Here is a 14,655-nt window from a genome sequence, read left to right as displayed (position 1 = left end):
AAATATACAGAGGTGATCAGTGACTGACATGGACCAGCAGAACCAGCAGCTGTCACGCCTCTGACTCTCCGTCTGCTGGTTCAAAAAGGTTTGCAAACGAGAATATTGCAAAAGAGATGTAAACAGCCAAGAAACACAACATAAAATCTCCTTCCACAATTTATTTGGTTGGTCTCATCCTCCTCTTTCACCCAGTGTTTAACATACAGTAAAGTGCAGTGTTACTTACATTAATGTTAAGTGCCTATTGGTGACAGCTTCACAATAAAAGTCTTTAACGCTCAGCATAGAGAGATTGAGCATACATATCTATTTTAGTACATTCTGTCCAGAGCTTTTATTGTGAAGGGCCCTGCAGTAACAGTTAGTGCAGCTGATCGTGCATCAATAATACGACATTACAACACAAATCAAACAGTGAGCATCACACAGAACAACCTGGGCTGACTGATCCTCATTTCACCTGCGATTACCAGCCAATCACACCTGCTGAAACTTCAAGGACACCAACGTTTAATATCATTCATACGCTCGAACATCAGCAGAGAAGATTCTTTGCATCAAATCAGACTGAACTGTCTTGTTTTTCACTGCTTCAAACTCTGAAATAAAGAAAAATAAAACAGAAATAAATCGATGAAAAAACACATTTTAGCATAAAACTGAAATTATTTCCTCTTTAAAATTGGAGATTAAATCAGCTTAAAACAGCAGTGACTGTAAAATCTCCCATCTTAAAGATGCTTTCTGACTTTTTGCCTCTTAAAGCTGGTCGGTGACATTTAAACACATAAACATATGTTACCGTTTAATTGAATAAAGAGACATAGAAAATAAAAGTGCTGAATTCACACAAATGAAATCAAAACGCAACAAAAAACTGACTGATATTTACTCTACATGAGTCCTACCCCCCCGGTGATTACCTCTGTAACATCTGTTTTTCAAAATAAAACTTCCCCCAGTCAGACACACGCCTGTCTGTGGATCAGTCTGCCCAGTCTGCAGACACATGGTGACAATCTAAAGGGCAGGGTGCTTCTTTCGTTGGTCCCCATGGAGCCGTTCCCTGTGCCGGTTAAGCTTGTGCGTTGATGATGTCGACAAACTCTGGTTTCAGAGAAGCTCCGCCCACCAGGAAGCCGTCCACGTCGTCCTGAGACGCCAGCTCCCTGCAGTTCGCTGCCGTCACTGAACCTGGAGGAGAGACAGAGAAACGAGCCTCCAATCAACCAGACTGCACAAAAAAATACACACCAAACAATTAACATGGAATCAGCTTTCTGTCAGTCAGAAATCATCACCGACCTCCGTAGATGATGCGCACAGAGTCGGCCACGTCGTCTGACACGTTGGCTCTGAGCCACGCCCTCAACTTCTCGTGGACCTCCTGAGCCTGGACACACACACACACACACACACACACACAGAAAAATATAGAAGTAAGGAAACATATCGCACAAAATAAGATACAATACAGATAATAAATATATATAAACACCAACAAATGTTTATTTATTTGTCTTTATGTGTAAACCGGTGATAATAATCGGCACACACATCGATGTTCGGTGTCTTTACCTTTAAATAATCTCAATGAAACTGTGAGTCATCGTCTTTAATTAGAGCTTCTTAAGGCATCAACCAGGTCAGTGTTGAGTCAGACTTATTAACACTATGTTTTACTGACTATCCTGCAGTGAGCAGATGAAGGAGTCAGTGTTACCTGTTCAGGTGTAGCTGTCTTGCCTGTGCCGATGGCCCACACAGGTTCATACGCCAGCACCACCTTCCCCCAGTCCTTCACGTTGTCTGGAACACAAACAGGAACAAGCTCATTTAACAGATGTTCATTTACGCCGAGTGCAGTGAAGAGACACAAATATGCTCATGAAGGAGAAGAAATGTTTCAACTTGAGCGCAAGATTTTAGAAAAGACTTTTAGTGTTAAGATCCTAGACGTCTCTGAGAATCAGAAATGGGGGAATATTAGCCCCCTGGTACGGAAGCCCGAAGCGGACATGCATCCATCCATTTTATTTACTCCTTTTATTATCCATAATTATAAATGATTATTCAAGATTATCCATAATCCTGTGATAACGAGTTATTCCCGGTTGTTTTCTCTGCATCTCGAGATAACAAAGCTGGTTTTCTCGTGATAACGGGATCATTTTCTGTCGATTTATAAAACAGACCAACAGGCTGCTCACTGTGATGTTACAGAGCAGCACATGCCGCGCTGCCATCGCCCACACTGATGAGGTCAGTGAAGCCTGCTTCTATGTTTGTTTGGTGCTTTCGCAGCTCTGAGGAGTTATGAGTTATGATCATCTGACGTTACAGAGGTGCAGCGTTGTTTTTTAAAGATTATTTTTTTGGCTTTTTGCCTTATTAGATAGGACAGATGAAGTGAGACAGCAGCAGACAGTGGGCGTTGACATGCACCAAATGGATCAGCAGGCCGGGACTCGAACCCGCGATCAGCGTCGAGCACTGCAGCCTCTGCACATGGGGCGCCTGCTCCGCCAACTGAGCCAGCCCCGGTGCAGCGCTGTTATCTCGAGATAACGAGATGAATAAGTCGAGATCTCAAGACAACAACCAGAAATGACTCGTTATCACTGGAAAACTGAGTAAATCAAATGTATGGATGCATGTCCGCTTAGGGCTTCCGTACCCTGGAGCTCCATGATTCAACAAAAACAGAAGTGGGCTTTGAGAAAAGTGAGCAAAACCATAAAACCATTTCAATTTCCTGTAAATATGTTTGCATTACTTTATTCCAGCCACTGTTCCTTATTAGAAACCAGGTGAGCATTAGCGCTAACCTGCTAGGGATGCTAAATACAAAAAAAAACCAAACACACTCCAGTGGCAAAAAAATCCCTTTGCATGAAGTCTGTTCAGTTTCAGAGGAGAGAAAGATAGTTCTATCATCACTAACAGGAAAGGTGTCTTTCATGTCCTGCAGAAAAGATCCATCAGTGCTTCTGTTCTGAGACCTCTCAGGGGAGAAAATCCTGCACGACGCCTGTGTGTGAAGAAATGTCTCCATCAGCAGAGACCACTGACCTACTTGCATTTTAAATCAGAGTGGAGCCCACTTCCAGTGCAGAAATAGGCTACCCGAGGCAGAGCTGTAAGCAAGGGGAGGTCATCAATAATGTCTTTTGATGTGTGACTGCAGAATGAGTGGATGCAGAAGAAAGCGCAATACAGTCTGAAAATATGAACAGAATATAAGACATGCAACATAATAAACAAGGTAAATATGTTTAGGTGATTTGTTCTGTGTACCTGCGATGACCTGTGTCTGATTGTAGACGACTTCTTCTGTGGTGCCGGCCTCGCGCTCCTCCAGCTTCTCCCCGATGCAGGCGATCACGCCCAGATCAGCCTCCAGAGCGTGAGCCACCTGAGGACCGACGATTACACAGGTGTAGGTTTAAGCTCTGTTACTTTGCTTTCATATCTTTCCTGCACGAGAACACTGTAGTTGTAGACCTGAGACTGCACGTTTACCCGGACTCATCTAACTAGAGACTTCCTGATTTGCAATAAAGGCGGGAAGCGGAGAGGCCAAACTTCAGATTATAAGAGATATTTTCCTTTACACATAGTTAGCCTATATTCAAAGGATTCTTTGTTGATTTTAACCTTGTCTTTATCTCTCCTAGTAAGTAAAAACTCGGTGCAGTATTGCCTGTGTTTCTTGGGTGCAGCTGCTGATGTCTTCCTGTCATTCAACATAGTTGGTCTCCCAGAAGAACTGCAAGCTTCCATTTCTAGCTCTGCCTTTGCTTTAACTGCAAACTAGCTGCAAAGCTACGGTAAAGCTGCATATTTTAAACCTTTAACTATCAATGCAAGCGCTGTCGCCTCACAGCTAGAAGGTTCCTGGTTTGAAACCCGGTTCAGACGTAGTGGGCCTGTCTGTGTGGAGTCTGCATGTTCTCCCTGTGCATGCGAGGGTTCCCTCCAGGTACTCCGGCTTCCTCCCACAGTCCAAAGACATGCTCGCTAGGTTCACTGGTGACTCTAAAATTGCCTGTAGGTGTGAATGTGAGCGTGAGAGTAAAAGGTTGTCTCTATGTGTCAGCCCTGTGACTGACTGGTGACCTGTCCAGGGTGTTACCCGCCTCTCACTCAATGACCTCCTGCGACCCCAAACAGGATAAGCGGTATCGATAATGTATGGACGAATGGAAATCAATCATTGCAGAGGACGTTATGGGCGAGGACACATTTTACAGTTTTTCTGACTGGATATTTTGCTGCATGTTTTTGAGCTGAGTAGAAATGCAGCGGAGCGCAGCAGAGGCTGCGCAATGCATCCTGGTACATGTAGGCAGGAGGATAACGCATCTTTATCTGGCAGTTTAGCAAGCAACCAGGATTTTTTGTTTTGCTTCAATCGACTGCATTTATTATTAAACATAACGAAACATCGACATAAAGGGTTGCAAAAAAATTCCCCTTAGAAAGTTTCCACTTCATATCCAGCACAATTAACTTTTACCCTCCCCTCAGCATGCAGAGCTCCCTGTTTTGAGACTGAACCGACATGTCCACCAACATCCAGGCTTCCTCCAATCCCTCAGTTGCGCTCTAATATCTGTATATCCAACACACAAGTCAGCCAGTGAAAATAAAATGTCTATACCGAGATATGTTTTCTTACCTTCTGACCAATCAGCTCGTCACTTTCTCCAAACACGTGACGGCGCTCAGAGTGTCCCAGGATCACCCAGTCAACCTCGCAGTCCTTGATCATGGCCGGACTGGAGGGACAGGAAGACACGACACAGGAGATTATCTATTCGTACAAGTGCTAAAATTAAATTGTGTTTCTATACTCTTGAGTGTTCCATCAGTGAGTAGGATACCTGATCTCTCCTGTGAACGCTCCTTTGGCCACCTTGTAGCAGTTCTGGGCTGCAACCCCGATCCTTGGATCCAGACTGGATCGAGCAAAGTCCAGGTAGACGGAGGGAGCGCCGCACACCACCTCTGAGACATTAAAATTATACATTTATTTACATGTTATAGATCCTCAATCTTCAACACAAATATTAACAGACCTGTGCTAAATAAAAAGGGACTATTAGAAGTTTATTAGGACACGGTTCAGCTCTTCCATCTATTGCAGGAAATTGAAGTACGCAGGTGAAGTAAGTAATTGAGTAAATGTACTTAATTACTTCCTACCTGTGAGGAGGATAAGACAGACACGTCAGAGGCCTTTATGCAACTCATCCTGATCACGTGACCTCCAATGTCACTGTGTCATCTGAGCTGCAGCATCTCCCCCTCTGTTTGTCTGATTCCTAATTAATCGATCACTTTTATCGCTCTCCGCATCAAACAGTAACACCTTCAGGCCCCTTCACACATTTAATCTGCAGGTTTTATATAAAAGTAATTAATCAAAAGAGTTACCGGTGTTTTCGTCCAGGCTGGCGGCGTTCAGGGTGCCGATCAGCTCCTCAAGACTCTCCTTGTTCCCGTTCATCTTCCAGTTTCCTCCCACGAAGAACCTCCGGAGCGCCATGGCCGGCTGAAGGTGGCAGAGACCCGGGGAGGAGAGGCGGTGGAGGTCCGGAGGAGGAGCGGCTTAGCTGCGGGTGTGAGTCCGGACGGTGGTGTGTACGTCAAGTGCAGTGGGAAATAGCAGAACTGAACACCGGCAAACATTCTCCTGCTTCTTCGTGTTTGTGTTTTTGAAGAGAATCAAACACCTTAATGCAGCATTACCGCCTCCTGCTGGTTAACAGAGGGATCATCCGACCCCCAATATATTATTTATATATTATATTAGGTGAATGATATCAGTAACTCCTAACATTAATAGAATATTACGCTCTATGAAGCCTGAAATTAACCTTAATTATCCAAAAAGTTAAAAGCCATGCACATTTTATTGGTATTATTTTATGTATTGTCATCATTAATGTAATAATACATGTCTAATTGCTTCAGGCTTATTAAAGCAAACACCTAAAGGTTTTATTTTTCCACCTGCTGCACCATCTTTATACATTTCAGAACATCTCATACATTATACAGTTTACATAGAGGCTTTAATTGTAGTAATAATTATTCTTTTTCCCCCAGAGGCCTTTTATGTTTTACCAGATGTATCTGTGTTGATGCGAGTAGCTGTCATTTTTGGTTTAAGTGTTAAAAAGTAAAAGGACTGTTCTTAAAGTGTGTTTGTAAGTGAGCAGAAAAAGAAAAATGGAACATAAAAACACTAAATGAACATCTTGCTGTTTTGGATTAGACTTGAAACTAGAGACTGAGATAACAAATTAGAAGATTATTAAATCAGGTAATCAATTACATCGGGTAATTCTGCCAATGACTTCCATACAGTTGGACTTCTTTTCGCCCCCTGCTGGCCGACTGTATTTATTTATCAACACACGGTAAACTAAACGCTGATTTTAATCCCTCTAAGGAGAACTTTTGTGAGAAAATACTTGATTTGTGTGCATATAGTATGTTATAAACGACATGTATAATAATCTAAAGATACTGGAGTCAGTCGTCTTGCAATCGGAAGGTCGGAGGTTCGATCCCCAGCTCCCTCACTCTACATATCAACGTGTCCTTGGGTGAAACACTGGACCCCAAATTCTCCCAGTGACATCGCCGATGGTGTGTGAATGTGATGACTGATTGACAGTTGGGCTCTTTACATAGCATCAGCCATCAGTGAGTGAAAGTGTGAATGTGACATTCAGTGTAAAAGCAGCTTTGAGTGGTCGCACGACTAGAAAAGTGCTATACAAGTACAATCCATTTACCTTTTATGCTAAAGGCTGCACACACAGATTATGAGCTTGAAACTAAACGATCTGACTGAACTGTGATGAAATGTATCAATGCTGGTGTAATTTCATTTTTATGGTTTAAAAATGACACAAAACATCATCTACTGCTTCAAATCAGCCCTGAACCCTGCAGGCCAGCGCTGACTGAGAGCTCACCAGGTAACTTCTTTCTACCTTGTGAACTTTTCTTCCTTTAATTCTTCCTTCTCCACTCATCATCAGCACCTTTTTTTCTCATTGATTTAAATGATGCAGCGGGTGGCTTTCAGACCTGTGGTTTCTATGCTGATTTATTTCTTTTATTTCAATGCACATGATGTTGCAGCTCTGAATCCAGACAGAAGAAAATATCTACGTCAGGATTTGATGTCCTTGATGTCACAATTTTTGCACCGGCGTTTATTTATTGTTTATTTCCTTTCTGCTTTTCTGTGCAGGTTTGAGTCATGCTGCTCATGTGTTCACCTCTCCTCCAGCCTCTACTGTCCTCCGTCCTTATTCATTACAAGAAGCTACCCTGGCATAAACACACACAAACACACAGGCTCCGACATGGTGTTAATGCAGAATTCTATGTTTATTAGAAAGATTTTCAACAAACATTTGGTCTTTTTACAGAGGAACTGCACACGTGTAAAAGTCCTACAAAATGCAGCTGAACCCAGGGGAGTAAAATACAGTTTACAGGTCTTTACAGAGAGTTTCTAACAGGTCAGAGCGCCTCTCAGCCTTCTTTTGTCAGCGGATCTTCACGGTCAGACGGGGGGAGGGAACAGCGGCAGCCATCTTGGATCAAAGTCTACTGGTTGTTAAGCAGGGGACCCAAAATGGCAGCTCTAACTTATTACACATATACTCTGGTTTTATATGTGCAGCCCAAAACAAAACAAAAGAAAAAATAAAGACACTGTACATGAACTCTCCGCGCTAACGTGTCAAACTATAAAATAAATGTACATATCGATCTAAATAAGTGCCGGGCTCTTTTACAGGTCAAAGATCTCAAAGACAATAAAAATAAATCTGTAATCCTACAGTCTTATTTTCAATATTCACGTCTTCTTTCTCTCTGTTATTGTCAAAAATCTAAACGTGTTTAATTGACATTCTCATTAAGAGCCTCGTCTCTGCTCTGTAATCGTTTTGAATAATGCGCTATTTTTTATGCTTTTATTTTTTTTCAGCGTTTAAATCGTCTCGACAACAATAAAACTCTCTTGCACATACAGCGGGATGCATCGTGCACTTTTTACCTGATGCCATTTATACAACCTGACTCACTCCCAACCTCTCATTATTTGCATACGTGAACGAGGAAGAAGCGGAGAGGGAGAGAGGAAGAGGAGGAGGGCTCACACTTCTGCACCACATATCCTCCAACCTCTCTCGTCTACTAGTTTGCTTCCTTATCTTCTCCTCCCTATCTTCACCCTTTTCCTCATCTTCCTCTCTTCCTCCTCCTCTTCTCCCTCCTGGTGTTTTCCTCCGCGGGGACGAATCAGTTCCACAGTTTGAGGAAGCTGTCCCAGGATCCTGTGCAGACGCCCATGCCGTCGTCAGGGACGCCGGTGCAGCTCACCCTGTTGTCATGGCCGGACAGCACGCCTGAGGGAGGAGAGGAGAGGAGAGGAGAGGAGAGGGAAAGGAAGGGTGAAATAAGGAGACAAGAGGAGATGAAAAGGCATTAGAAAGGAATGAAAGGAAGGCGGAAGGAAGAGGAGACAATATGCAAAGGGAAGGGGCGCCTGCTCTACCCACTGAGCTAAACCAGCGTCCCGTTCTGATGCTGTTGTATGATGTTGAAGTTTGAGCTGAAGCTAATGTTGCCCTCCACTCGGACTTCTCTACACGTTGTTTATAACCCTGGAACATGGTTTTATAACGCAGATTCAACGAGTGCAGACTTGAACAGACTGTAATTGTAAAGCATGATGTTGACTCTTTATCTTAAAATCCCGAGGAGATGCACCGCACTCACCGACTTTCTCTCCCTTCAGTGAGTCCCAGATGTGGCAGTTGAAGTCGTCGTATCCGGCAAAGACGAGTCGGCCGGAGTTGGAGAGAGCCACAGACGTGACGCCGGCGTTCAGGCTGCTGTCCTGGTAGCTGATCACCTCCTGGTCGGAGCGCAGGTCGTACATCTTGCAGCTGCAGTCGTCGGAGCCTGTGATGATGGCATTTCCATTGGGGTAGAACTGAGGAGAAGAAGAGGAGTTGAAGATTTACGGAAAATAAAAATGGTAATAAAGGTGTATCTAAACACTGCTGTTAAACTCCCCTTTCTCAGATGAATCCTTTTTCTCACCTTTCTAAGATTTAGCAGGAAACTGAATGAAGCTTTGGTACATCTTTAACTATTGCCCTTCCAAATGTGATCCTCAGCGGCCACCGTACATGGCACCACAGCCAGTTAAAACAAAGCGAAACAAAGGCCGCAGCAAAATGCAGCCTGTTTTTTTTTCTACATTAAAACCAAACGTTAAAAACCAAAAGCTGGTTAGTTAGGTTTGAGGATCACCTGTCCACACCTCCTGCTATTATAATAAACTTTTTTTAATAACACTTTTCATACAAGAAATGCAGCTCAAGTGCTTTACAATAAATGCACATTATGTGACAGAAGCGACAGAACGAGCAATAAAACAAGGAAACAGTGCAGTGATAATGGAAAGAAAATAAGCTCCTGCCTTTGACAAGTAGTTACAAAGGTTGTTTTCTAACTGGTGTGTGTGTGTGTGTGTGTGTGTGTGTGTGTGTGTGTGTGTGTGCGACGCTCACAGAGATGGCGTTGATGTCGCTGGTGTGTCCGGAGAAGGTCTGCTTGCAGGTCCCTTCCCTCAGGTCCCACAGCTTGGCCAGAGAGTCACAGGCTCCGGAGATGAAGGTGTTCATGTCGGAGGAGAGTGCCAGAGACATGCAGTCTCCGATGTGGTTGGTGAAGATGATCTTCTGCTTGCCAGTCTCCAGATCCCACAGGCAGCTGGAGAGGAAGAGGAGAGGGAGGGCGAGCGTTAGAGAGGAGGAGGAGGGGTGCCAGGACAAAGAGAAGAGAAAAGATCGACGAGGTTTTGGAAAGGTTTTCCTCAAGTCCATTTTGTTTCAGGTCCAAATATAAAGCAGGAGTCTGAAGGATTGAGTGACATCTAGTGGTGAGGTTGCAGATTGCAACCCCCTGAAGACTGCTCCTCTCATCCTGCCTGCTGATAGACCCCCCTAAATCTGACACCGGTCCTTTCCCACCTATGAAAACCTGTGCTAACATTATAGTGAGTGAGGTGCATGGTAGATCTTGGCTTTCAAGTAGTTTAAGATATTTTCTGCATTTCAACCGCAGAGAACGAAAAGGAAATGACAGTCAACAAACCTGCGCTGTGGCCTGCACGTCATGGTGGAGCGTAACAGGAACTCACCACGCAAACATCAAACTCAGTTACATTTGCAGAAACACGCAGCATGCTAACTTTAACAGAAGAGCTGCATTAATGTGGGCTTATGTTCAGACTCTTTGGCTCGTGTGTTGTGAAGCCGGCTGCAGTCTGCTCTCCTCTTATAGGAGCATGAGCTCAGCTCTCGCCTCGAGCCAGATTTGATTGGCAGATTGATTGTTGCATGAAACACGTTGTGCAGAAATCTTTCAAACTAAACAGAAAAAAGTTGCAGGCTTACAGTTTCATTTGGACTTTAGACTCGGTTTAGCCGAAGCCAGTAGAGCCACACTGGATTAATATTGGTTGTTCTCCAAAGAACAGCATCAACAAAAAAATGGTGACGGCTGCGCACTGTTTGTTTTTTAAGTATGACAAGTATTTCAATCATACTCAGATCTTTGTCAGGACAGAATGTTTGAAAACACAACTTATATGTGTTCATCATGTGCACCAAGAAGCAGCTCTCCCTCTATAAACAGGACTTTCTGCAGATCACTTTATAATTAGTTTTTCTGGGCATATAATTCCTAAAGAACTCACCAGGTGGTGTCACCAGAGGCTGTCACGATCTCACTGTCACTGAGGAAACGGGCGCAGGACAGATAACCTGTGAGGGACGGGGAGGAAAAACATCTCAGTCTGATCATACATCAGAATTTACATATATATATGTGTGTGTTGTCTTCCTTACCTGTGTGTGCGTCCAGCTCCCTGAGGGTCTTGGGGCTGGCAGCCTTGATGTTGTACACTGTGCACATGTTGTCCAGACCACCGCTGGCCACCAGGTTCCCAGAGGGGGCGAAGGCGACGCTCATCACCCAGGCGGACTTTAGTGGCACAGCCACCAACTGGGAAAGAGAGGTAGTTTCATGTTAGGATGTGAAACTAACAGCGCTTACAGGCTGATGTTATGTGTTAGCCAACATTGCAAACATTAAAATTAAGTGATGATTCCAACATGATTTCATTCCCGACAGAGCGGAAACAAAGGTTAAACCAGCACTGACATTTAACTCATCACTGAAGGCCAGGCTAATCTAATTATTCGAGGATAAGAAGCTCCAACAGGAAGGGCAAACTAAGTCAGCCAATCACAGGCTCAGTGTAACTCCTTTAACTTCAAAGCAGATTTAAAAAACACAATCAAAGTGGTACGAAAAACAAATGAAAGTCATGAAGAAAGTGACATTTCTTGCAGGTGATTCTGTTTTTAAATTGTGCAGAATGGAAACATTGCAAATCTGTGTCTCTTGCAGAACAAAAAAAACATATTACAAAGTGTTTCCGTTTGTGTAAAACGGGATAAATGCCCCAAAACTCTTAACAACATATGGCAGAGGACACTTTGCCGGACGTGCATCTCAACTTAACATATGTGACATTAAGCGACTTCCACAGGTGAAGTCACATCCAGTGATTCCTGTCTTTATCTCATTTAAAAACACTGACATTGTTGCAGAATATGTAATGATAGCTATACCTCCTTTTACAAGCATGCTGTGTAAAAAACACTCCACTATATGTAACCAAACTTGGTGTGCATGCACTTTTGTCTTTATTGTCATTGTATGAGATCCAGTGAGGCTCGTAAGATGTCAGTAAGAACAGATTTATACTGCGGCATGAGGTGTGCTTTCTCACCTTGTTTCCTGTGAAGGTGTCCCAGATGAGCAGCTTGCCATCCTGTGATGCACTGACCATTTGCCTGTGAGAAAGGAAACGGTCACTGAGTTTTAAGAATAATAAATATCTTTATATTTCCACAGAAGCACAAGAAATGAACGGCTAATTAATCGAGCAGCTATATTGACATTTAATAGTTCCTACAAGATGCGACAAAGAGCTGCAATAACACCGAGACAACAGCAGAGGGCAGCGTCTCCTCATCATCCAGTCATTGCTGCCAATTCATTAATATTGTTACCAATTTTAATGCACCATTGGAAACAAATATATTATATTTATCTGCCTTTTATATCCTATGTGTGATGAATGAAATTCCAGGCTGTTAAAAGGTGTAATACAAAGGTGCTGTTGATCCAGTGTCTCAAAGATGTTTCAGAAACATCGTTTACGACTGGATACGTATTTTAAATTTTAATATTTTGGCTTTTATACTTTACATTTTTGAAGAACGTTGTTGTGAAAGAACCTACTTGTGTTTTCTTGAGATAAATATCATCTGACAGAAGAGAAAATACAGTGTAGCCATGCTAAACTCACCTATTTAAGTGCTATACCCAAGTTTATACATGTAAACTTCTCATTCTCGTCCGTAGCTAAGCTAGTTAGCTAGCTAGTTAGCTTCACTTGATACAACCTGAATCCCATTGCAAAGAACAAAAACGAATGAAAAATATGCTAGAAAAATGATGTCTTTAATCCTGTCTGTGTGCTAGCTAACATGCACACAGGCTTATTTGTAGGTGGCACCTGAACTGACACAGGTGGAGCTTTTATTTACAGAAAACTGCAACAATTAGCACAAAACCGTTTTCAAACTTGTGCTTCTGCCAAATAGCTGGCCATTAACAGCACAGATGTCAACAAATCTGCAGTTATAGTTGATTTATATTTAGCTGCTAAAATTTCAGGCACCTGGCCAACTGTTCACTGTCACAGCTTACTATAAGCAGCACCTATGTTTTAAAGGCAAGTCTAACGTGGAGGAGAAACCTCTGTTCCCTTCCTCATCCTCACCTGGAGTCAGTAGCCCAGTGCATGGCATAGATTTTAGCCAGGTGACCCTTGAGCGTCTTCCTCAGCTTCAGCTGGACACGGCCCACAGAGGCCACGCCCCCTGCTGCTCCTGACATACTGCCGTCGTTCACAGCCTTGCGGGCCGCCTGGTGGTCACACGGGGAATTACATGTTGGGAGAAAAGAACAGAAAGAAGAAGAGTCAGGGAAGTGAACTACTCTCGAAATACCCTCCAAACCTCCAGTTTTGAGTTTGATTAATGTCGTTTCTTCAATGCGGGGCTAATTAAGTTTTTTTACTAGGTTTCAGGTGGATTTGTAGGTGCTTTTCTCAGCCTTTTAATGTCACGACGATAAGTTGTGCAGCCAAAGGAAGTGACGTCAGCAGCACTTGTAATAGTAGTTATAGCTTTCAGCTCGAAGTTGTGTTCGAGGTGGTATCAGCATGTATAGTACTTGATAAAACTCGTGGTGGTAGTAATGGTTAACCAGATTAAGTTATTTTACCAATTTTTACTGTCCAATTAAAACATTTATTTCTAATTTAGCCTATATTTTGATTTTCTTTCCCTGTGAGTTAAAGGATTAAAGCATTCCTTCATAGCTTTCCACAAAAAACAATTTTTTTCTTAACTGAACATTTTTAAAGTTCAGTTTAACTTGAGAAAACGCCCCTTTGAGAGAATCTAATGGGTTTTATGGGGGTTTATTTATCTGCAGAAATAGGACAATGTTTGCAAACCTTAAGAAAAAAGTTGAACAGGACTGTTTTTGTAAATATACTATTTAAACAAAGAAAGAATGCACTTTTAAACAGGCCAACCTTGTATTACATAAAAGTTAGATTTTGTAAAGTTGGATTAAGTTTCTGTTTTGATAGTTTTTGCTAATTTCTGTTGTCTAACATTAAACAAATTTAAGTGTGCATGATGCTATTTTGGGCGTACATATTTGATAAAAAAAGACATGAAAGTTATATCTGTTCCCCCCAATGACTGGAGCAGTCTGCATGTTTTCTGCAGGACAGTCACATTGCATTTTGTGCGCTCAGGCTTCACAGGGCCTCCACACATTTCAACAACCTTTAACAGGAAGTACGTCATGCTTCGCCTGCAGGAGTTGCTCACCTCAATCTGTGTACGGAGGCCATCGCACTCCTTTTTCAGAGCATCCATTTCAGCTTTCTCAGCTGCCATGGTGACGTTTGCGAGGGGATGTTACTGACGGAAGAAGAAACTGTCGATCTGAAACAGGAAAGAGAGAAAAAGAGAACGAAGAGTTAATTCTTGATGGATTTATGTTTTGCAGAGCATCATTGGGAACTTTTTTGCATTTACAGGAGAATGTGAGAACATCTGTTTCTTCTCACACTGTGTTAATAATGTACGGCATTGACAAGTAAGCATAACAAGAATAAAGAGACCTTTGCATTGCCACCTGATGCTGCACTCTATAAAGTACAGATACAGGTAGAGAGGGATCCACTGACCAGGCTGTACATCTCTCTCTGACCCTGATTTGCTGATCTGGAACACTTAGGTTGCTCTTACAGCATCAAGTCTCGAGCAAAGATTAGACACATACCTGACCTGAGGTTTAATCCCTCCCTAAACCAGAGTTGTAATACTGTTAGCTCTCATACTGGTCCAATTATGATGTAAAGGAAGGCAGGGACGAGGAGGAAAAAGG

General features: G+C 42.8%; 2 protein-coding genes across 2 annotated transcripts; both read right to left on the bottom strand.

Annotated features, from left to right (window-relative positions):
* Window positions 1-986: 986 nt before the first annotated feature.
* Window positions 987-5,697, bottom strand: LOC138608558 (triosephosphate isomerase). The gene is made up of 7 exons (XM_069681160.1): window positions 5,443-5,697; window positions 4,890-5,013; window positions 4,685-4,784; window positions 3,301-3,418; window positions 1,727-1,812; window positions 1,309-1,396; window positions 987-1,197 (listed from the first exon to the last, which is right to left on the bottom strand). The coding sequence occupies exons 1-7, from the start codon at window positions 5,552-5,554 to the stop codon at window positions 1,079-1,081; spliced, it is 747 nt and encodes a 248-aa protein (XP_069537261.1). The 5' UTR covers window positions 5,555-5,697; the 3' UTR covers window positions 987-1,078.
* A 2,640-nt stretch (window positions 5,698-8,337) lies between these two features.
* gnb3b (guanine nucleotide binding protein (G protein), beta polypeptide 3b) lies at window positions 8,338-14,162 on the bottom strand. The gene is made up of 8 exons (XM_069681422.1): window positions 14,094-14,162; window positions 12,968-13,113; window positions 11,909-11,972; window positions 10,959-11,115; window positions 10,808-10,874; window positions 9,618-9,819; window positions 8,818-9,034; window positions 8,338-8,444 (listed from the first exon to the last, which is right to left on the bottom strand). The coding sequence occupies exons 1-8, from the start codon at window positions 14,160-14,162 to the stop codon at window positions 8,338-8,340; spliced, it is 1,029 nt and encodes a 342-aa protein (XP_069537523.1).
* Window positions 14,163-14,655: the final 493 nt, after the last annotated feature.

The sequence above is a fragment of the Semicossyphus pulcher genome, unplaced genomic scaffold (assembly GCF_022749685.1).
Source record: "Semicossyphus pulcher isolate SPU_LCO1_2020_fin unplaced genomic scaffold, fSemPul1.0.p SCAF_5, whole genome shotgun sequence".
In the NCBI taxonomy this organism is placed as follows: Eukaryota; Metazoa; Chordata; class Actinopteri; order Labriformes; family Labridae; genus Semicossyphus; species Semicossyphus pulcher.
Note: the sequence above shows the minus strand (reverse complement) of the source record. Positions and strands in the feature narration are given on the sequence as shown.